This window comes from Carcharodon carcharias, chromosome 21, assembly GCF_017639515.1.
Source record: "Carcharodon carcharias isolate sCarCar2 chromosome 21, sCarCar2.pri, whole genome shotgun sequence".
In the NCBI taxonomy this organism is placed as follows: Eukaryota; Metazoa; Chordata; class Chondrichthyes; order Lamniformes; family Lamnidae; genus Carcharodon; species Carcharodon carcharias.
The window spans coordinates 36,056,468-36,080,675 of record NC_054487.1 but is presented as its reverse complement, the minus strand read 5'-3'; the positions used below and the strand labels follow the sequence as shown (position 1 = coordinate 36,080,675).

The 24,208-nt window shown below is 44.4% G+C and overlaps 1 protein-coding gene across 1 annotated transcript in view; it reads right to left on the bottom strand.

The window, feature by feature from the left end:
- The window catches only part of efcab6 (EF-hand calcium binding domain 6), a 128,301-nt gene that overhangs the window by 66,080 nt on the left and 38,013 nt on the right, over positions 1–24,208 (bottom strand). The window contains exons 15-17 of the mRNA XM_041215642.1: positions 19,523–19,683; positions 6,915–7,006; positions 4,286–4,379 (exon numbers count right to left, since the gene is read on the bottom strand). Coding sequence (XP_041071576.1) covers positions 4,286–4,379; positions 6,915–7,006; positions 19,523–19,683 — 347 coding nt within the window. The remainder of the gene's footprint in view (positions 1–4,285; positions 4,380–6,914; positions 7,007–19,522; positions 19,684–24,208) is intronic.

Genomic DNA, 24,208 nt, shown 5'->3' with positions numbered 1-24,208 from the left:
GTCCCAATACCGACACCTGGGGAACTCCACTAGAAACCTTCTTCCAGCCTGAAAAATGCCCATTAACCGTTACGCTCTCTTTTCTATTCCTCAGCCAATTTTATACCCACATTGTTACTGTCCCTTTTATTCCATGACCTATAACATTCCTCACAAGTCTGTTCTGTGGCACTATATAGAATGCCTTTTGGAAGTCCATATACACCACATCAACAGTCTTGCCCTCATCAACCATCTCTGTTAGCTCTTCAAAAAATGCAGTAACATTGACAGACATGTGGAAACAGTCATCTACCTGACCTTAGCTGGAACTGGTGGATGCCTCTATAATAAAAGTGCTATCAAACAGTACAGAGGGAAAGGGGATGAGAACAAAGAAAATTGGAGGAAGGAAGTTGGTGAGTGAAAAAAGTAATAACAGTTAATCGTAATTTACCCAAAACTGAATGAAAAACATATATTTGAATGGAACTTAGATAATTTATATATTAAGTACTGGATACTAGGGTCTGAGTTATAGCCTGAGATCTGAGGAATTTGGATAGTTTACATGTAGAATAACTGATATCCAGTAAAGTGTACAACCTGGAATTTAATAGAGGCATTATTTGAGCACCTGGATGGGCTACATCTGTCTAAGCCTCTGGCCATCTGGTTTACAAATGTTAGGCTGCAAATATCAAGCATGGAGTCTCTTGTGCTCACAACTTTGAAATCATTTCTTGAAAATGATTTTATGTAGGAGGTCTACTCTGAATTTGTTATTTGTGTGTCTTTATAATTTATCAGTGGGGACATTAACTTTGAGTTCTGTGTCTCTCATGTTTCAAAATATTAACAGACGATGAAGTGGCAATAAGCTGCATTTAAGTACCAAGAAATGACAACTCCTGTGTGTATTTGTTTTCTTGTACCATTGACCTTTTCTGTTACATAACCCAACAAAGATATCTCAAGCCTCCCATGATAAAAAGCATTGGGTGAGATTTTCTGTTCCCAACAGCAGCGGGCATTTTGGCGGGTGGGACAGAAAGATGTGGAGAAGGGCCAAAAGTCAAGTTTCCTGCCAGCATAAAAACAGATCACAATGTTCCGCTCCCGACTTTCTTGACGGGTTGGGTAGCCTGCCGTGCCATGTCGAGAACCACATTTGATGTACTTGAATATCATGAATACTCATTAAAAAGGCAGCTCGCCAGAATCACGCCACCTACACTAGACCAAACGGCCATGCTGGCAGCTAAGTAGATTGGCTTGAATCAAGGCCTGATATAAGTGATATGCACCTGGTGAGCATTACTTCACTCGTCACTTCGAGGTGTGTTCATCTACCTTTCATTGTGCTGCACTCACAGCTCTGTGCCAAGGTTGTGCAGGCAGGACTAGTGGGAACTCAAGGGGGTTCAGAGCCAAGGCTTACCATATGAGATCAGCGGGAAGTTGGGGGGGGTGGGGGTGCAGGTGGTAGTTGGGGGTTGGGGGGGTGGAGGAAGGGGCTAGAGGGCTTGAACAGGAGGTACGACTGGGGATGAGAGCACACAGACACACGACTGTGAGTTGGGGGGGGCGGGGGGTGGGTGGTGGTATTAGTCAGGGCCAGAAAGCAGAGACAGTCCTGGGCAGTTGTGCAACAAGTGGTCGGGACCACAAAGTAGAGTCAGTCCTGGGCAGTGGTATCACCATTTCGAGGGCTGTGCTTGGCACGCCTGTCCTAGTCCCAGTCCAGGGAGGGAGAGGGCCTGTCAGTCCTGTGTCAGTGGTGCCCAGCATGTTGCGTAGGGCATGGTCAATCCTTCACACAAGTTGGTCCTGGGGGTTGGTGTCTTGATGGCTTGATACTGGAGTGCAGGTGGCACAGTCACAGTCAGGGGAGCCTGTAGATGGGAAACTGATAATGTAAGGGGAAGGGCACTTGATGGTCTCAAGGAGGGTGTCTCTGGGAGTCACGGTACAATGGGCCTCAGGACGGAGAGGTACATGATGCTCTTCCAGCATGATGAGAGGGATTTCAACAGTCACAGGTGGTGGGCTCGGAGCTGGTCTTGTAGTAATACTTCGCAGCAGCACCACCATTTTTCAAGCTAATCTAATGACACAGTTGAAAGACAAGTCATGAGAAGAATTGCCAGGGGACAATTCTCAGGGCTCGTGGGAGCAGTTAACTACTGCACTTGTGGGCTAATTGAAGAGGTACCCAACTAATTTCAGCTTAACTAAATGGAGAGGAAGGCACAGCTGAGGCATGTTAGGAACAGTCACATGCCAATATAGGCAATGTGGTGCCCTAACTCATATTGTGCATTCTTGCGAGAGTATAAACCCGACTGGGGCCATTGTAAGATTGGCTTCCAAAGTAGGAGCCAACTGAAAAGGAGCCACTGGCCAAAATGCATATGCCCAATGTCCCTAAGACCTTGAAATCTTGCAGTTGGCAGTTTACAATTTTGAAGGTCACCTCCCCCACAATACTCTCATAACATGAGTGCAAGTTGGGGCTGTTGTGTAATCCAAAGGATACAATTTGATAGTGCCCTGACTGAGGCTTCTCTCGCCTGGCAAAACTCAGTCAGATCCAAGCCCTGTCATGCCTGTATTGTTTGGGGGAGCAGGGGCGTGTCTGGGGGGTGGGCCTACTGATGTTCCAGAAGGCTGTAATAGTGCTCCAAGGGACTCACTGGGGATGTAAAAGCTGGCATAAAAGTGACCCACGGGCTCCACAATGACTCCCTAGTTAGCGACTGCAAGGTGACCATTGCAGGTCAAGCATGGTTCTGTTCAATGTTTCCACAGACACAAGCATAAGTACTTCAAGGATTGAGCAGGCAACTTAGCGTTCATCCTGACAATTAGGCAATTAGGTATTAAGAGAAGAATCTCACCCTGATTAATAAGGGCCAGCGGGGGCCCCTCAAGACCCAGATGCCGAGGCTGACAGAGATCAAAGGTGTACAGGAGACGCCTCTCAGACCTGCAGATGAGCAAGAGACAGTGCCATAGATGCCTTCACACGTGTTGGGATGTGGTATCTCACATCTGCCTCATTCTCTGGGAGGAGTTGAAGGCCACAGGGGCTGGGAGGCCACCCATTGCTAGTGCCTCTAAAATTGACAGCCACTCTGAACTTCTTCATAAGTGGCTCACTCCAGGGCTCCACTGGGCATCTCTGCTGGATTTCTCAAACATCTGCTCAAGGATGCATTTGAGAGGTTACGGATGATCTATTCAGCAAGGTGCACAATTACATCTAGTTCTCCTTAGATGAAGTCGGCCAGGTTGCCAGAGCAGACATTTGCAGCAATCTCCGTATTCCCACAGATGCAGGGTGCCATCAGCTACACACGTAGCTTTAAGAGCTCCCTGGGAACAGCCATTAGAATTCGTCAACCAGAAAGGGTACTACTCTCTCAAAGTGCAGCTGGTTTGCAACATCAGAAACAGATACACCAGAACTCCAACAGCTCATACATTTTTGGTTACTTGCAGGTGCCACAGATCTTCTAGAGGCCTCAGCGCATCTAGGATTGGCTCAATAACAAAAGGTACCCGCAAAAGACATGCTTGATGACACCTGTTCTTCAGCTTCAAAGTGCTTCAGAGGAGACATACAATGCTGCTCCTTCTGCAACATACTCATTGATTGAGCAGACCACTGGCATCCTGAAGATTCATTTTCGATGTCTGGAAAGAAATAAGAAATAGGAGCAGGAGTAGCCCATTCGGCCCCTCAAGCTTGCCCTGCCTGATTCCTTGAGAAGGGGCAACTGGAGTAAGGAAGAGTTGCCCCGTCCCCCTCTCGCTTAGCCACTGATGATGGATCCCACCTATGCCTACAGTGATGGGGAGCAGGTCCTGGCGTGTATCAGGCATAGTGTCCTGGACATAGTTCTCCATGGCGGTCACCATCGTACCAGTGTTTACCTCAGTGAGCTGGCATGTTGGCACAACAATATCAGACTGAACATGGACTGATTCCTCCATCATCCGTTGCAATCTGATGATGGCATCTGACAACACAATCTAATGTTCCTATGTCTGTCTTTGCAGCTCCAACATCTGTGTGAGGGCTGAGGCCAGAGGCTTGTCATCTGACTCAGACTCTGCAGGAGCCTTGCCTTCACCAGTCCTCTGAGTGCCGGTGACCTTGGATGTGCTGGCCTCCGCCTGGTGTGGACCCAAATTTGTGCTCACCAGATTGTGATCCTGACCCTGTTCTAGAACTAGGTCCCACTGAGATGTGCGTCTCTGCACTGAGGAAAAGTGTGAGTGAACGTTGTAACCGCTCTACATCTGGTGGGTCCCAGGATCCTCATCTGAGGTGGTGTGGAGGCTGGGGCTGATGAGCTGGCTGCTGCTGAGCCCCTTCCTTTTGCTGCTGGTACCTGTCAAAGAGAGAAGAGATAATGAGTGATTTGCTGCATAGACAACAACATGACAAAGCACTCGCAGTTTCACTGAGTGACTGAAGAGCTGTTCATGGGTCCTCATTGGCTTGGGAGACAGCGGTCTCACCCTCAGCGCAAGCACGGTCCTGGCCTTTGCAGGCCAGCTCTACACTCTGTTCAAAGATGGTGAGGGCCCTGAGTTCAGAAACCCCCCTCCGGTCTGGGATCTCTCCCTTTTGTTGTGGGTGATTTTGTCCTGCATAACGACAAATGGACAGATTGTGAGCAAAGCGGACACCAAGGCAGATGATAAGGATGACTGGCTTCCGTGTGTGCTGAGTGGGCCTGTGTAAGGGCTGAGGACACGAGCTGCACAGGATATGAGAAAAGATGAAGGTGTGCGTGGGAGAGTCAGTGGTGTTGTTCCCTGTGCTGGTAGTGTGTGTGATCCCTGTGGACTGTAACTCTTTGAATGTCTGATGGGTTTGTGAGAGTGAGAGTACAGATTGAGGAGAAGGTTGACTTACCCTGGTGGAGTGGATGAGATCATTCATCCTCTTCCTGCACTTGATGGCGGTCTTGCTCTGAGGAGCGTTGGCGCTGACCACCCTGGTGACCTGTTCCCAAGATGGCATGGTGAGGTTAGTGGACCTCCTTCTGCCAGCATGCAGGTAGAGGATGTCCAGACGTTCCTCAACTGCATTGAGAAGTGCCCCAGCGCAATGTTGCTGAACTTGAGTGCAGTAGGCTTCTTCCTTCTTGGAGCCATCACTTGTCATGATCAGTCCTGGGCAGTGAATGATGTGCATGGGTGGGGTTTAAATATGGTGCCCGGAAAGATGATCTGATGAGTTCACGGCGGGGCGGACAAATCCCAGCCCACCCCACCATGAGATACAATGTGCTTCATGTTCATGCATATATAATAAGCTGAAAAGTAGATGATCTGGCGTAGAAACGCACCATGCTGGCCAGTAGCAAATGCATCATTTTTCATGCCTGCCACCACACTTAGTCCCTGGAGCAGAAAGCTCCACTAATTGTATTGTTTCATTATGTTAAGATGGCATTTTCAGAAGATAATTAAGGCAGTCAATGGGAGCATTTAACCATCGGAATCATTCATAAGCAGAAAATTCACAGTTGGAGTTTCCCTGAATTTTTCAAACCAGATTCACTGAAATCCAGGAATGAAGGTTTAAATAGAGTAAAAGAAAACCTTAGTGGTTTGAAGATATATTTGATTATATTGATTAGTTTCCTCATTCAACCACCCACTTTGGCCACAAATTCACTGACCAATTACATTTTTTCAAAAACCATAGTATTGAGGAATGACCTAAAGACCAGCTTGTAACACCTAAATTTAAATTGAAAATTTCTTTAAAGTCCTGAATGTTAAATCAACCAGTGTGTTTACTTTGGTCTTTAGGTCATTCCTCAATACTATGGTTTGTATCATAGAACTGTTGGCTTTAGCAGTCTGCGAACAGACATATTGTGCAACACTCCCCCAGGTAAATGATGTGCTAAATGGGGAGGGCTACCTGAATCCACTGTCTCCATGCAAGTTATTTCTGGAACAGAACTTCATATCAAGGCACAGGACTTCTTAATATCAGCACATAATATCTGCTGAGAAGCTGCCTCTACCAAGCAGTTCTGCAGTATAAAATGGAAAAATTAGGGATGGAGGAAGTATCAGTGAGTATAGAACTTTTTCCTTTTGTGACATGTGAGATCAAGGGGAGTTACCTGTGGATTTAATTTTCCCTTTAAGAGCTGACTGTAATATTTATTGTAATTCTTCCAAAAGCTTATTATTGACAAAATGTGGAGATAATATACTCATATAGAAGTACTGTCTTACAAAGTATCTGAAATATAAGATCAGGTTGCGCTATAGAATTTCCAAAATTACTAAGATTCTTGAGAGATTTCCATTCACTTAATACTGTGTTTCAGTTGATTGTTCACTCCAACATAAGTTGTTGCTAGCTTATTTTTCTTATAGATTTACCACTGACTTACTAAATTTGGCATTTAGATAGCCCAAACTGGTTACCAAAAAAAGGATAAAGCTCAATTTTGGGGTTCAGATAACGTTTGCAATCATTTACAACAAATCGCTGCTTTCTAATCATTTGCAGTATCATTTTTCAGTGTAAATGCCTTAATTTTATTATGGTGGTAGCAGATGACAGGTGTGAAACTCACATAGCAACAGCAGACAGATCTCAACAGATTTTCATCATGCCAAGAATGTAGCATTTTTTTTCAGTCAGGAACTCTTAAAGTCTAGTTAAAGTTCTGGAATTTAACCAAAATAATATTTCTGATGGCCTAGATTCTAAGGAACTGCATCAGGCTTGCTTTTTTAGAACAGATATCTTTCTTGCCCCAACATTTGTGTAACATCAATTCAGATTTTGGCAGCAGCTTAAATAATAAAGAATTATTATCAAGCACTGGTGGAGAAACAAGCTTGCCTCTTTTTATTTTGCTGTTGATTGCACAGAAGTATCTCAGTACCATTGACTTTAGGAATGTCAGTCATCCCAAGACGTTCCAGAAACGATTGGTATGAAACTTGTACGTTGCTGTTCTGTTGTTGCTGGCACAATCTGAAAGATTTAGAGACTGATATTAAGATATTAGTGAAGATACATTTGATCTATTATATTTTTGAAAGTGAAAGGTCACAATATTCTAATGATAATGCACCTGTCATTGACAGTTTGAGTCTAACAGTGTATGATCTCTTAAGAACATTGAAGCTCGACTAACATTACATGACAGACCCATTCTGCTAACTTAAAGGATTCTTTGATTTTAATGCTCCCCTACTTAATTGTCATTGTTCATTCTTCCCACTTTCTTAGGTGCCATGGCTGACAGTAATATCAGGAAGGAATTCATTCCTTCATGTGTGCTGGTTTGCTCAATGATTCTTGCTCTGAAAATGCAAATGCACAGTCTGAATTCTATTTTATTTATGGAAGAGAGAGGTGGTCTGTGCTGACTTCTGCCATGACCCAATTTCAACATTCTACAGCAAGTCCTCGACAGAGCTCCTCAAGGTCACTATGATAAAGATCTGTGTCTTCATAGAGTTTTGCATCTCTCAAGCTGTAGCCACTGGGGAATCACTTTGCAGTAGAATTACAATAGTGTAATGAGCACACAAGACAGGTACTAGGATTTTCATAAGGACAATTGTCAGTTCATCATGCTCAACAAAAGTATTTATCAAAGGAAGAGCTTTTAAATGCGTAGGAGTAGTTATTTTAAGGGAAAGGCCATAAAATTTTTACTGATCAAGGGCATTTGGTTAATTTGTGTAAGGAATGGGTAAGATAGAATTTGGTGCATTGCATAGAATAGGTTGGTGCATTGGATGGGGGAGGGATTCTTCAAGAAAATCCCTCTTCTATAAGTTAATGCCTAGAGCTCTGGTAGCGGACAACACTGCTAGGCATTGCACATCTGCCATCTCTGCCTCCTTGTCCCTTTCTTATTATTCCTGCTCCAGATCTTCTGTTGCACAGCTTTCCTGTTTTTACTGTGAAGGTATGCAGCACTCAGCAGAAAACCATGAATCATGGCACATAATCTAGCCTGAATTTCAAGATACCTCCAGAGCTGTCAAAGTGGAATCTTTGTTGTAAGAGCCCTAGGTCCGCTCTGGAGGGGTTCTTGTTTTGGAATGGCTCTCATGATAATGCTTAGCATCTGTGCCCAGGTTCATGATGGGAATAATAAGCCAGATGTTGATGGGATACTCCTTGTCACTATGCAACCATCTGACCTGCTGGTCTGTATGGAACAGAGGAAGCAATGAAAATTGAAGCAGTAAGAAAGCAACATGGCTACTGCCAGTAAATTGGGCACAGAGTTGTCTTATTTTCTGCCTGTTGTGTCAGCTGAGCTGGACATTTAATGAATGGAAGACCTTCCTGTTCTAGAAAATAAATTTTTCATGGCTGGGAGCCTGTAGGGCTATGTGGATGCCAGATATTACTTGCTCCTTTGCAAATTTTAGCTATTTTGGAAAAACCCAAAACTCTTTCTTGTAGCCTGCAACCTCCATAGGGAAAGTAAAGAATTGTTAACATCTCAAATAGTTCATGTCACCTACTTTATTGAGAAATGCACAGCAAACTGACTAATGTTACTGATGTCCCCTGATAGAGTCTTGAATGTTCCAGATACAATGTTTCAGAGCCACAGTTGTCTTCAGTGACATAGGAAGTATTTGTGTATCAGGTTCTTGGCTTCAATTCTTGCTGCAGCATAACTCAGTAACTGCTCCCCTGCTTAAGCAAAGATACCTTACACACATAACCTCTGTCAGGATATGATATTAGAGCCTGTTTCTAAAGATCTGCACACTTAATGCCTCCTGAATACTCCCCTCCTTTGTCGTCTCCTGCCAGCCTTTTCACCTCAAAGCTGCTTTTCTTTCAGCTGCACTTTCCCTTCTCATCTGACTGTCTCAAAGGTAACTAAGCAATATAGTTGCAAAATAACACTGAAACCAATGATGAGAAAACTGCAGTACTTCACAGAATTACTCTCTAAGACTCTCTAATAGCCAAGAAATACAAATAATTATCTCTAAAGCCCATAAAGCCTAACCAGAGGCTTAAATTAATGCAGCTGAAAGTCCCTTTAAACATTATTTGTCAAGCCTCGTTCCTTCTCTGAGTACCATGTTTTGTTGAAACAATTGAAATTGGCATTCCTAATCACTAATTACCCCCAAAAGGTTCTGATTCAAGTTCAGGGCCCTGACTAACACACTTTATTGACGCTAGCATTTATTTATGGCGGCCACCAGGAATGCCTAACAAGGGCTGGAATGGCTTTAATCAAAGTCACAACTGACAGTCATCTGTGATAATTGTTTGGATAAACTTTGTACATGTGGCTTGCCATACTCATGTGACCTCTGATGTCGTTACATGTAAATAAAGGTTTTAGGGCAATAGCCACTTTACACATTACGTGGAACATGGTGTTAGAAGTGGCTGGCTGGGATTGAATGGATTTTGATTGCTGTGAGAGAGTCAGCAGATATAAAAACAGCAGAGAATAATTAAAATGTTGGTCTGCATCTTTGTACAGGACATTGACAGCTGGGTGAGTCATTATCATTCTGGATGTTCCAGTATCTGCTCCTCTGGAGATGAAGGGAGATTTCAGAGGGAATCGGCATGTCTTCCAGTCTCAATGGCAGAATTATGAGATTGCCATAGAGTTGAAAAGGAAACCTGAACAAATCAGAGTAGCATCTCTGGTATCAGTAATGAGGAAGGATGCTTCAAGCTATATTGCACTCTAGACCTCACTGAGGAGCAGAAAAACCAGACCAATGAAATTTTGAAGGCTTTGAAGATCCATTTTGAATCCTCTATTAATGTTATTTATGAACACTGTGTGTTTAACACTAGAGATCAGAAAGAAAGGGAGAATATTGAGTATATGACTGTACTGAGAGGTCTAGCTGAATCTTGAGAGTTTGGGCAACTGAAATACTATCAGAGATAGGATCGTCCAAGCGACAAGAGATCCTTCTGTGAGAGCACATCTGCTGTGAGAAGAGAAACTTAATTGCAAGAAGGCTATTGGCATGTACAGAAGCTCAAAGGTGGCTAAACATCAACTGAAGAGTATTGATGGGAGAGTTGACAAGGTTTTGCATTATGCTATTAGACAGTCCAAGCCTTCCAAGCACAAGTCAATGATTAAAAGGAAGGACAACTTAAATAAAGTCCAGCAGAAAGATTAAGGCCTAAGTACTACATGTAAATATGTGGAGAACACCATAGGAAGGAAAAGGAAGTATGTCCAGCATGCGGAAAACAGTGCTGAAATTGCAAGAAGCTGAACCACTTTGCACTCAAGTATTTTGCTGAGAAGAAGAAGAGCAAGCCGATAAGGATGGTTGCTGGAAAGAGGTCAGCCGATGATTCTGATGAATCACTCTACATCCTAGAACAGGATGGTGTCATCAAGCCATGAGGTAAAAAATTGTTTGTGACTGTTGGAATGATGACTGCAGAAGGAGAGCATCAAGTGAATATGTAGTGTCAAATAGACATTGGTACTATGTGCAACATCATGAGCTTTGTAGACTTGTGTGACCCAAAATGAAGCCATCAAAGGTAAAGTTAAGGCTCTATGACAGAGTGATGTGCACCCTATGAGGACAAACAAAGCTGAGAGTTCAAAGCAACAGGAAGAAAGAAGATCTGAAGTTTCAGATACTGGACACTAAGCAAAATCTCCTCAGCTCAGCTGAAACTTGTCAAAAGCTTGGACTGATAACCCTCTACATACCAAGAGAGATTTGCAATATTTTGCATAACACCAAACCATTGACTGCTGAACAGATCCTGACAGTTTACAAAGGTGTTCTCATAGGCTTTGGATGTCTTCCTAATGAATATCATCCCAAAGTCAATGCGAATGTGAGACCAACTCAACATCCTCCGAGGAAAGTTCCAGCTGCCCTCATAACCGGACTGAAATAAAAAACAGAGGAGTTTGAACAGATGGGGCATAATCAAGAAAGGGAGAATTTCTACAAACTAGATTAGCAGCATGGTAGCAGTGAAAAAACATGGAAAGCTGAGAGCATGTTTGACCCAAAAAATCTAAATAAAGCTTTGATGAGATCTCACTACTACATGCCAACCAAAGAAGAAATTCTGCCACAATTTATGAATGCAAAGGTCTTTACTAGCCTAGATGCTGATGATGGATATTGCAAATGAAGTTTTTATACTTTCATGGGATGCGGGTGTTGCTGGCATGGTCAGCATTTGTTGCTGCAGTACATCTTGGATATCGCATACCCTGCTGCCACTGTATGTCCATGATGGAAGGAATTAATATTTAAGTTGGTGGATGGGGTGCCAATTAAGTGGGTTGCTTTGTCCTGGATGAAAGCAGCAGTATTCTGACTACATTCTGGACACCATTTGGGATGTGCAGGTGGTTGCGTGTGATGTTTGGCATTTCTACTGCTCCAGTAGTGTACCAACACAGGCAGCATGAGATAGTCAATGATCTATCAAGAGTGGAAGCAATCGTGGATGATCTGCCAGTCTATGGATGTAAAGACAGGATGGAAGAAGCCTTTGCAGACCATGATCAGAATCTAGTGAAACTGCTTGAGAGAGCTCACTAGATGAACCTAAAGCTGAATGAGAAAAAATGTAATTGGGATGATGGAGATCAATTAGATAAGTCATACATTCACCCTGATCTTGACAAAGTGCGAGCTATAGCAGAGATGCAACAACCAACAGGTGTGAAGGAATTCAATGATTCATAGGATGTGTGAACTAACTGGCCAAGATTTTGGACAATAGGTCATCAAGAGTGTGAACATCTATTCAAGCTCACTACAAAGAATTAAAAACAAAAAAACTGTGGATGCTGGAAATCCAAAACAAAAACAGAATTACCTGGAAAAACTCAGCAGGTCTGGCAGCATCAGCGGAGAAGAAAAGAGTTGACGTTTCGAGTCCTCATGACCCTTCGACAGAACTTGAGTTCGAGTCCAAGAAAGAGTTGAAATATAAGCTGGGTTAAGGTGTGTGGTGGGGGGGTGGGGGGGGGCGGAGAGAGAGAAAGAGAGAGAAGTGGGGGGGGGGGTGTGGTTGTAGGGACAAACAAGCAGTGATAGAAGCAGATCATCAAAAGATGTCAACAACAATAGAACAAAAGAACACAGGTGTTAAAGTTGGTGATATTATCTAAACAAATGTGCTAATTAAGAATGGATGGTAGGGCAATCAAGGTATAGCTCTAGTGGCGGTGGAGGGAGCATAAAAGATTTTAAAATATTTAAAAATAATGGAAATAGGTGGGAAAAGAAAAATCTATATAATTTATTGAAAAAAAAAGGAAGGGGGAAACAGAAAGGGGGTGGGGATGGAGGAGGGAGCTCAAGACCTAAAGTTGTTGAATTCAATCTCCATTCAGTCTGGAAGGCTGTAAAGTGCCTAGTCGGTAGATGAGGTGTTGTTCCTCCAGTTTGCGTTGGGCTTCACTGGAACAACGCAGCAAGCCAAGGACAGACATGTGCGCAAGAGAGCAGGGTAAAATGGAGTGTTAAAATGGCAAGCGACAGGGAGGTTTGGGTCATTCTTGCGGACAGACCGCAGGTGTTCTGCAAAGCGGTCGCCCAGTTAACATTTGGTCTCTCCAATGTAGAGGAGACCACATTGGGAGCAACGAATGCAGTAGACTAAGTTGGGGGAAATGCAAGTGAAATGCTGCTTCCCTTGAAAGGAGTGTTTGGGCCCTTGGACGGTGAGGAGAGAGGAAGTGAAGGTGCAGGTGTTGCATCTTTTGCGTGGGCATGGGGTGGTGCCATAGGAGGGGGTTGAGGAGTAGGGGGTGACGGAGGAGTAGACCAGGGTGTCCCGGAGGGAGCGATCCCTACAGAATGCCGATAGGGGGGGTGAATGGAAGAAGTGTTTGGTGGTGACATCATGCCGGAGTTGGCGGAAATGGCGGAGGATGATCCTTTGAATGCGGAGGCTGATGGGGTGATAAGTGAGGACAAGGGGGACCCTATCATGTTTCTGGGAGGGAGGAGAAGGCGTGAGGGCGGAACACGGTTGAGGGCCCTGTCAACGACCGTGGGTGGAAAACCTCGGTTAAGGAAGAAGGAGGACATGTCAGAGGAACTGTTTTTGAAGGTAGCATCATCAGAACAGATGCGACAGAGGCGAAGGAACTGAGAGAATGAGATGGAGTCCTTACAGGAAGCGGGGTGTGAGGAGCTGTAGTCGAGGTAGCTGTGGGAGTCGGTGGGTTTGTAATGGATATTGGTGGACAGTCTATCACCAGAGATTGAGACAGAGAGGTCAAGGAAGGGAAGGGAAGTGTCAGAGATGGACCACGTGAAAATGATGGAGGGGTGGAGAATGGAAGCAAAATTAATAAATTTTTCTAAGTCCCGACGAGAGCATGAAGCAGCACCGAAGTAATCATCGATGTACCGGAGAAAGAGTTGTGGAAGGGGGCCGGAATAGGACTGGAACAAGGAATGTTCTACATACCCCATAAAGAGACAGGCATAGCTGGGCCCCAGCTGATTACTTCGGTGCTGCTTCATGCTCTCGTCGGGACTTAGAAAAATTTATTAATTTTGCTTCCAATCTCCACCTCTCCATCATTTTCACGTGGTCCATCTCTGACACTTCCCTTCCCTTCCTTGACCTCTCTGTCTCAATCTCTGGTGATAGACTGTCCACCAATATCCATTACAAACCCACCGACTCCCACAGCTACCTCGACTACAGCTCCTCACACCCCGCTTCCTGTAAGGACTCCATCCCATTCTTTCAGTTCCTTTGCCTCCGTCGCATCTGTTCCGATGATGCTACCTTCAAAAACAGTTCCTCTGACATGTCCTCCTTCTTCCTTAACCGAGGTTTTCCACCCACGGTCGTTGACAGGGCCCTCAGTGTCCGGCCCATCTCCCGCGCATCCGCCCTCACGCCTTCTCCTCCCTCCCAGAAACATGATAGGGTCCCCCTTGTCCTCACTTATCACCCCACCAGCCTCCGCATTCAAAGGATCATCCTCCGCCATTTCCGCCAACTCCAGCATGATGCCACCACCAAACACATCTTCCCTTCACCCCCCTTATCAGCATTCCGTAGGGATTGCTCCCTCCGGGACACCGTGGTCCACTCCTCCATCACCCCCTATTCCTCAACCCCCTCCTATGGCACCACCCCATGCCCACGCAAAAGATGCAACACCTGCCCCTTCACTTCCTCTCTCTTCACCGTCCAAGGGCCCAAACACTCCTTTCAAGTGAAGCAGCATTTCACTTGCATTTCCCCCAACTTAGTCTACTGCATTTGTTGCTCCCAATGTGGTCTCCTCTACATTGGAGAGACCAAACGTAAACTGGGCGACCGCTTTGCAGAACACCTGCGGTCTGTCCGCAAGAATGACCCAAACCTCCCTGTCGCTTGCCATTTTAACACTCCACCCTGCTCTCTTGCCCACATGTCTGTCCTTGGCTTGCTGCATTGTTCCAGTGAAGCCCAATGCAAACTGGAGGAACAACACCTCATCTTCCGACTAGGCACTTTACAGCCTTCCGGACTGAATATTGAATTCAACAACTTTAGGTCTTGAGCTCCCTCCTCCATCCCCACCCCCTTTCTGTTTCCCCCTTCCTTTTCTTTCCCAATAAATTATATAGATTTTGCTTTTCCCACCTATTTCCATTATTTTTAAATATTTTAAAATCTTTTATGCTCCCTCCACCGCCACTAGAGCTATACCTTGAGTGCCCTACCATCCATTCTTAATTAGCACATTCGTTTAGATAATATCACCAACTTTAACACCTATGTGTTCTTTTGTTCTATTGTTGTTGACATCTTTTGATGATCTGCTTCTATCATTGCTTGTTTGTCCCTACAACCACACCCCCCCTCCACTTCTCTCTCTCTCTCCGCTCCCCCCACCCCCACACACCTTAAACCAGCTTATATTTCAACTCTTTCTTGGACTCGAACTCAAGTTCTGTCGAAGGGTCATGAGGACTCGAAACGTCAACTCTTTTCTTCTCCGCTGATGCTGCCAGACCTGCTGAGTTTTTCCAGGTAATTCTGTTTTTGTTTTTTCACTACAAAGAATGTTCAGTCCCTTGGGGCACAGAACAAGAAGCAGCTTTCACTCCTATCAAACAACTAGTGACATCACTGCCAATGCTGAGGTACTATGATGTTGGCAACAAAATCACTCTGCAGTGTGATGCCTGCAACACATGTCCTGGAGCTACCCTCATGCAGCAAGGACAACCAGTTGCATTTGCATCCAGAGTGTTAATGCAAACTGAATGATGCTAACGCACAGATTGAGAAAGAGTGCTTGGCTGTTGACTTTGATTGTGAGCCTTTCTACCAGGACAGGGTGCCTATTTGGGAGACGGAGAGTGATGGTAAAGTCTGACCATGAGCCACTTTAAAGCAACTTTTTCAAACCGCTTCTAACTGCTCCAAAGCATTTGCAAAGTAAGTTACTTCATTTACAGATATATCGCTTGGAAGTAACATACAAGCAAGGGAAGCAGACATATATTGCCAACATGCTGTTGAGATCTCCACATAAAAGGACCTGAAGGGGAAATCCGCTTCCATCTGCGATCGGCTCCAGACCTTAATTTCACGCTAGCTGACCAACTAACTGCCAGCCAGCGTGAAACACACACGGAGACACGTTCAGTATTGCTGATGGGGCCGGGAAGAGGGCGGGTGTCAGGACCAATGAGGGTGTGGACGTGAAGTTTAAAAGTTGCTAGGGAGCTCATTGAAGGCTGGCAGTAGGTATTCAGGAGCCTCAAGGAGCTGCATTGACATTTTGTGGGTTTCATTGCATCAGGAAGACATTCTGGTGTTACTGTCAACATTATGGCATCTGGACCTGTAGCCCATGCCAGGCTGGATGGAAATGCCCGTAACCAGGGTGGTGGAGTGCCAAACCTATTTTAACTCTGATGGAGGAGGAAGCTCTGGAGAAGGCATGCTAGCGTGGAGCCAGGTCCACTGGTTGTGGTCGCAGTGAGGCAGGGGTCTCGGAGGAGGATAAGAGTCCAGATGACAGTGGAGAGATTGGGGTAGGGTACGAGAGGTGTGGGATAATGGCTGTTAGACTGAGATAGATAAACCAATTGCCTCATTGCTCATCCATTCAGAATGCCCCTCTGAGATATATGTCCATTGTGGGAAGCAACCAGAGTGCATGCACTGTGACTTTATAGTGACATTCCCTCTTTCTCTCTCAGATGCCCCATTCTCATACCGCCACAGAGACCTCGAGTACCTCCCTTGATTCTCAAGGAGCAGGTGCCAGGTGCACCGTGTCACATCCTACCCTGCAATAAGCACCAGTGCAGATACGGGCACATTGATGGGCACAAGCATCTCATATCAGATGGTAATACACGGTGGTGAAGGCACATCACATTCGCCTGAGGAGCTGGCAGAAGCAGAGAGTCCACAAGGCACCGGCAGTCGGAGGATTTCTGGAGACCATGATGATGCTGAGTCCGTGGTAGATGATGGTAGATCTGGAGTCGTCTATCAGGCAGCAAGCGCTGGATGTCCAGCGGGATACGTAGGGAGATCTGGCAGAGATCCACGATGATCTGCGTGCCATGATCTGTCTCAGAGGAGTCCATGTGGAATATGAGCACTGCGCTGACCCAGGGCTCTAAATGCACAGCCTCCTCCATAGAGAGAGTGGTGACTCTCATGGAGATGCAGCTCTAGGAACTCAATCTGGGGTTGCTGGGGTTGCGTTGAGACCTGCAAGCCCACACACTAGGCAGGTCACTGCCAGTGTAAGAAATGGATGAGGCACCTAGTCACTCTGCAAGTTGCCCGTCCATCAATGGTGAGCAGGGAAGTTCAAACCAACCTCATGACGGTGGATGACCTGCAGCTTGCATCTGTAATCTCAGGGTGATGTGGATGTTGGCAGCAGCTCCTCCGCCCCTCTGCCAATGACCATTGTATCTGATGTCACCATTAAGACTGACAGCGCCCAGCCAAGGCCGCCAATGTCATCAAGGCTGACAGGGCATCAGAGTCAGTAGGCTGCCTCCAATCCAGTTGCCAGCGAAGGTGAGGAGGTGGGGGGGTTGGGGGGGGGTGGTGTAGTAGCACTCACCAAACAGAAGTTTAAGTCACCATGATCACAAAAGGGGTTATCATGTGGTGGTTTATGTTTCGTTGGCACATGTGCACTGATTAATTTGTATATTTGGCTTCATTATAAAAATGTCTCATTATGTGCAATGGCTTCATGCTTTCTTAGGAAATAGGCCTGGGAGTCATGTGTGACACAGAGGAATAGCTACAAACTTTATTTCAGAGCTCAGACCTTGACTTGAGGGTGACAGAATTGCCTCATCAGGAAAGATCATTAAGGTGGCGTACCCTTTGCCATCAGCTTGACTCCTTGATTTGGATGCCTAGCTAAAAGTCCTCTTAATCAAGGACTTCCTGGTCTCCCTGCCTCCCATAAGGATCTTCACATCAGGATCTTGCTCATCACCCTAGGGCTCCTCCTCAGACGCAGCACTTGAGTCGTCCTCTGCGGCATGTCTAGCAGGGTCACTGTCTTTATCTTCCATCCTCTTGACAGAGCCAGATTGTGCAGTGCGCAGCAGACAACAACAAGGGAAATGCACTCAGGACGGTATTGAAGTGCCTGAGTGGTCCAGGCAGTGGAACCTCATCTTGAGTAGGCGTATGGTCCCTTTGATTACTACCCTTGTGGTGGCATGACTGCGATTATAGCTGTCCTCAGCTTCTGTCCTTAGGTGTTTCAGCGGGGTTATGAGCTACCTTTTCAGCGGATACCCTTTGTCCCCTAGGAGCCAACCATCCAAGCAAGCTGGAGTAATGAAAAGCCTTGGCACCTGGGAGTGACAGAGGATGTAGGCATCATGACAGCTTCCAGGATACCTGGCTCAAGCCTGCAAAATCTGACTGTTGTGGTCACATACAATCTGCATGTTAAGGGAGTGGAAGCCCTTTCTATTGACAAAGGTACCCGGCTCCCCCCGCTGGCATCTTTATGGGCAAATGCATACAGTTGATGGCTCCCTGGATGTGGGGAACTCCTGCAATTGCAGCGAAACCTCTGGCTCGCTCAGCCTGGCTGGCCTCATCAGCCAGGAAGTGAATGAAGGTGCTGACCCTTCTGAACAGAGTGTTAGTGACCAGCTTGATGCAGCTGTTGGGAGCCGATTGCAACACACCACACAGATCTCCCACTGACCCCTGGAATGAATCTGAGGTGTAAAAGTTCAGGGCCATTAAGAGCCACTGGCATAGGGTTGCCATCCTATACAATTGGAGGTGATCTCTGGACTAAGCATCTTGCATATGGAGTTGACAGTCTGCCTGGAGAGGCGAAGCCTTCTTCAGCACTGAACCTCAGGTATGTCCAGGTAGCAGCAGCGCTGCCTGTAGACTCTAGCTGTTGGATGATGACACCTTCGCTAAACTCTTATGTCTTGCACTTCCTACTGGCCATACATCCCTTGTGGCTGTGCCTCCTGATCTACAGGTCCTACTCTGGGATGCTGCCTGTGGGCAACAGGCCTCCTCTCCCTTCAGGCCCACTCCTCCTCTTTTGAGGAGGTCCTTCCAGCAGATTAGACAATCCCCATTTTTAAAAAATAAATGATTGCACAGTATTGTGCGCTCAAGAGGCCTCTGCAAATACTGAGAAATCAAAGAGCTCCCCAAAGACCAATAAAAATGAGAGAAACTAATCTGTAAACCAAATTGGAACAGGCTAGCGAGAACAAACTGTATTGCTCATGCTTCATAATTTTCTATATGATTTAAATATGTGGAGTAAGTTGCAAATGATAATGCATGCAATTTTTTCTTCTTTATGAAAAGGGGATGTTTGAATAATTACCTTTGTACACTGTGGCTTGCCATACTCATGGGACCTCTGGTGTCATTACATGTAAATAAAGGTTTTAGGGCAGTAGTCGTTTTACACACCACATTGAACAATTATGGTGCACTCTCCCTCATTTTTCTTCCTAACTCCCTGCAACCATGTCTTCTGTCGAAGGGTCATGAGGACTCGAAACGTCTTTTCTTCTCCGCCGATGCTGCCAGACCTGAGTTTTTCCAGGTAATTCTGTTTTTGTTTTGGATTTCCAGCATCCGCAGTTTTTTTGTTTTTATGTCTTTAACATGGTTGACTGAACAATCCTCCAATATCTCTCCTTTGTTCTCCAGCTTAGTAAGACTTGCTTTCCCCTCTTCTTCCACATCTGCACATTACTCCTAAGTGACACCCACCCCAAAGTCACAGAGTTAGGTTTCACATGTATACTGGCACCACTAAATGCTTTCCCTCAATTACCTCTTTCAACTGCTTTTGTGTTGTGGACCTAAATAGCTCAAGATGCAACATGGACTGATCCTAGGAATTATCTGTTCTGCACAATTCAGTACTGCACGTCAGGATAGATTTGCATGTAAACCACATTCCAAAATATTATTGGTTACAAAAACCAGTAATACACTTGCAAAAAAGGTCTGATTAGTATTACAGTTACTTACTTCTCAAAATGCTGATCAGAAATGGAGAAACAGTAGGTTTCTAAGATCTTTCGCAATTCAGGAAGGCAAATTGTGCCAGTTCTTTCAGGATCACTCTTCTGAAAAGCCTTTTGAATATCATTCCAATTTTGTTTAAGTTTGTCACAAAGAATATCTTCTACCTGGTTGAAATGTTCAGCAGGAAAAAAAAATCAATGTAAATGTACAGAGACATAAGTTCAGTAGCGCTGTTAGACAAAAATATATCGTATGCCACCATCCTCTTGAACACCATATTTATGATGTCTGAATTAATGTTAGAAGAAATGTTGACACTGAGAACTTCAGCGAATGTTCTATCATTGCTGCCTACATCCTAATTCATTCCACAGAAAATTCACAAAGAAGCTTGAACAATACTTAGAACATCCACCTGAAGAAGCAGAAAGACCATGGCCAAATATTTCATCCTTCAATTATGCAAAACTCACTCAATACCACACTGACGATTGACCAAGATTATTTGATTAAGTCATGGAGGAGACCTCAAAGCCACAACCTATTAACTAGGGAGCAATCTGACACTCGTACTGATCCTGGATTCATGACCTGTATGTTGCTGTGTTCCACTGCTCTCAAATCATTAGCTGCTTGTAAAATAATAAGATGCAGATTTGGATTTATAATAACTTTAATTTAGGTTTATTGTGCAGACAATTACAGTACAGAATGTGGGGAAGGAGCAGGGGAGGGAGCAGGAAACCGGATTGCTCTTTGAAAGGGTCCTCGGAGATTCAATGGGCTGGATAGATTCCTTTTGTGCTCTATTATTTTTAATTCTATGGAAAATGTACTGATACAGAATAAATTGGAGAACAGGTTGATTAAGATCATTAAGAATCTGGACCAGGTAGAGAGAGAGAAATTGTTCCCATTGGTGGAAGGGTTGAGAGCAAGACTTAAGGTGATTGGCAAAAAACCAATGGTGACAGGAAGAAGAACTTCTTTAAGCAGCAAGTTGTTAGGATCTGGAATGCAATGTTTGAGAGGCAGATTCAATTGGGATTTTCAGAAAAGGAATTCACTAAGCACCTGAAGAGAAACAATTTGCAGAGCTACGGGGAAAAGGCAAGAGAGTGGGATTATCTGAGTTTCTCTTGCAGAGAGCTGACACGGCCACAATGGGCTGAATGATTTCCTTCCGTGCCGTAACCATTCTATTATTCTATAAACCCCAAACAATTTCAGTTGCACCTACTTGCATTAATACATCACCTTTGATGTAAAAAAAAATTCCAAAGTGTTTCATAGCACTGCGGGTGTACCTACACCATATGGACTGCAGCTGTTCAAGAAGGCAGCTCACCACCACCTTCTCAAGGGCAATTACGGATGGGCAATAAATGCTGGTCTAGCTAGTGATGCCCAGATCCCATGAATGAATTTTTAAAAAGTCAAAAAAGATGCTTTTAGGTGGAATTACTAAAAGCTTGATCAGATGTGAGTGTTAAGGGTGGTCTTAAGGGAGGAGAGAGGGATTAGGGAGGGAATTCCAGTTAGTAGGTCTAGATGGCTAAAGGAATGCCCATCAATGGTGCAGCAAAAAAAGAGTGAAGGTTGCATAAGAGGCCAAAGTCAGAAGAACACAGGCTTCTCAGGGGGAGGTTGTGGGGCTGGAGGAGGTTACAGAGATGAGGAGATGCAAGATCATAAAGATGTTCAAACACAAGGATGAAACACTGTTTAGCAGAGGCATGAACCTGATTGAAGAGATTCAAACACGGAGGTGTTCCATGATAGCATTCAGGTGCTAGACCTCTCCACAGCAGCTCCAAAACCTTGCAGCACATTTTCTTCAGACATAAGAGCTCCATGGAGATAATCATGCAAAAATCCTACTTTTAAAAAGAGAATTCTACAGTGATGTTGCACGACCAGTCATACAAGAAGGCAGCTCACCGCCACCTTCTCAGGGGCAATTACAGATCACAGAATCACACAGTGCAGAAGAGGCCTTTCGGCCCATCGAATCTGCACCAACACGTGAGAAACACCTGAACTACCTACCCAATCCCATTTACCAGCACTTGGCCCTTAGCCTTGAATGTTATGACGTGCAAAGTGCTCATCCAGGTACTTTTTAAAGGATGAGGCAACGCGCCTCCACCATCCTCCCAGGCAGTGCATTCCAGACCATCACCACCCTCTGGGTAAAAAAGGTTTTCCTCACATCCTCCCTGAACCTCCTGCCCCTCACCTTGAACTTACGTCCCCTCGTGACTGATTGGTGTCAATTTTTGTGTGATTACGCTACTGTGAAATCTCATGGGTTGTTTTACTGCATCAAAGGTGCTGTACAAATGCAAGCTGTTGTTGTTCTAGTCAGGCCTTGAGTACTGCATCCATTTCCAGTCACCAACAATTGAGCATCGCTCAATCACTAGAGAGAGCAGAAGGAAGAGGCACAGGGATGAATTGCACTGTCCAGGATATGAGCTGTGAGGAAGGACAGAACAGACTTGGGTTTTAGAGCCCAGTAAAGCAGAGGTTCTTGGAAAACCCTTGAGAAAATTCCTGCGAATGAGCAGCGATGCTTCACGGGGTTTCTCATAGTATGGATCGGGGCTGCCAACAGCTCCAGGATTGTGCTGGGGTCTGCAGGAATTAAAGCTGAATCTCCCAGGCCTGACTGCAAGCAAAAACCTGTTGCTGATGATTCCGGGTGAGTAATAAATGCTGGCCTAGCCAGCTACACCCAGATCCCATCAATGAATAAATAACAAAAAAAACTACTAGAACCACAAATACCTACAGTTGTTAATCGGTGCAAACACTTACACCTTTATCATTCATGCTTTGCTTAGCACTTTATTTACTTCTACATCAGAGCTTTGCCTCTCTAACATGTTGACCTCTGAGATGGTGCCTGTTTCGAATTGTAGTGATGAAGCTGTCCTGTGGAAGTTAACTGAGGAGGTTCAGGTTTAAGTTCTGACTCATTCTGCACTTCTGTGAAAACAGTGGTTGTTGTTTCACAGCAAAATTACTTGGCACAAATTTGCAGTTTCACTCAAACAGTCCATTACATTATGTGACAGAACATATAATTTTTACACCAAGGTTTAAGCCTTTTGAACACTTGCATGATTATGTGCTTCTTCTATTTACATACAATCAAATGGTCAGATAACATGTAACTGTCTTGTAACACACTTCCTCCCATCTCTGTCTTGAGAATTTGCTTATATATGTAAAATTCAGCTTTTCCACTATAAAGATTCCAAATCTGAAATCTCACTCAGAGTCCATTTGTACTGTTTTCCTATATAAACTAATAAACATTAGGAACAAGACACTGTTAGATCAGACATCCCTACTTTCTTAGGCATAAGATAACATAAACTTAACCATAACAACTGATTTTATAAGAAAGAAAATACTTGCATTTATATAGCAAGCAAGCACTCTACAACCAATGTAGTCCTTTGGAAGTGTAGAGCCAATTTGCACACAGCAAGCTCCCACAAACAACAATGTGAAAATGACCAATGTGATAATGTTTGATAATGTTGATTGAGGGGTAAATATTGTCAGAAGCCCAGGGATAACTCCATTGCTCTTCATCAAAATGATGCTATGGGATCTTTTACATCTGCCTGAGAGGTTTAATATCCCCAAAAGACAACACCTCCGACAGTGCCGCGCTCCCTCAATTGTACTCAAAGTGTCTGGCATGGGACTTGAAACTACAACCTTCTGACTCAGTTCAAGAGTACTACTAGCAGAGCCACAGCTGATACATAAGGAACAATGATGTTGAGGCCCACAAGCATAACTTGTGAAAACAAAATAGCATTGAATGTTTGACAGAAATAAGCAGATAACATTAACTTACAGTCTTCCACACTGCTTCCACAGGAGTATCCTTTTTGACTGTCGTAGATCTATTTAAACAATTTTGACTCTTCTAGTCAGGAAAACAGAAAATATAGTTGCTGTATCAAACCACACATAGATTTTATGGCACGTTTACAGAACGGCATTTGAGGCAAATTATGGATTATGGTTGAGAAGGAGGAAAGAAAAAAGAAAGAAAAAAAGAAAGAAGAGAAAGGAAAAAAGTAAATAAAAGGAAAGAATCTGCTGATTAGCGGTATGGACTTGGATCGGCAAATGCTATGCCTCAATGATCTGTTCTGGGGACTCTATTTATTAATTAGTTGGTTAAAGGAATACCGAGCTATACGTCCAAGTTTGCAGATGGCACTAAAATAGATGGCAAAGTAATTAGTGCAGATGGAATTAGGAAGTTGCAAAAAGATATTGCCAGATGAATTAATTGTTCACAACTATGGCTGATGGAGTTTATTGTGGGTAAATGAGAGGTCATCTACCTTGGACCTAAGAAAGATAAATGAGAGTATTTTCCAATGTTGAGAAACTAGGGATTGTAGAGGCACAAAGAGATTTGAGAGCCCAAATATACAAATCATTAAAAATTAGTTGACAGGCACAAAAACACTCAAAAAGCTATTGGAATGTTAGCTTTTGTCTCAAGGTGGCTGGATTACAAAGTGGAGGAAATTATGTTTTAGTTGTATAGAACCTCAATCACATCTCATCTGTAATACTGTTTATTTTTGGGTATTGCACCTCAGGAAGGATATATCAGCTTTGGAAGGGTGTAGTGCAAATTCACCAAGAATA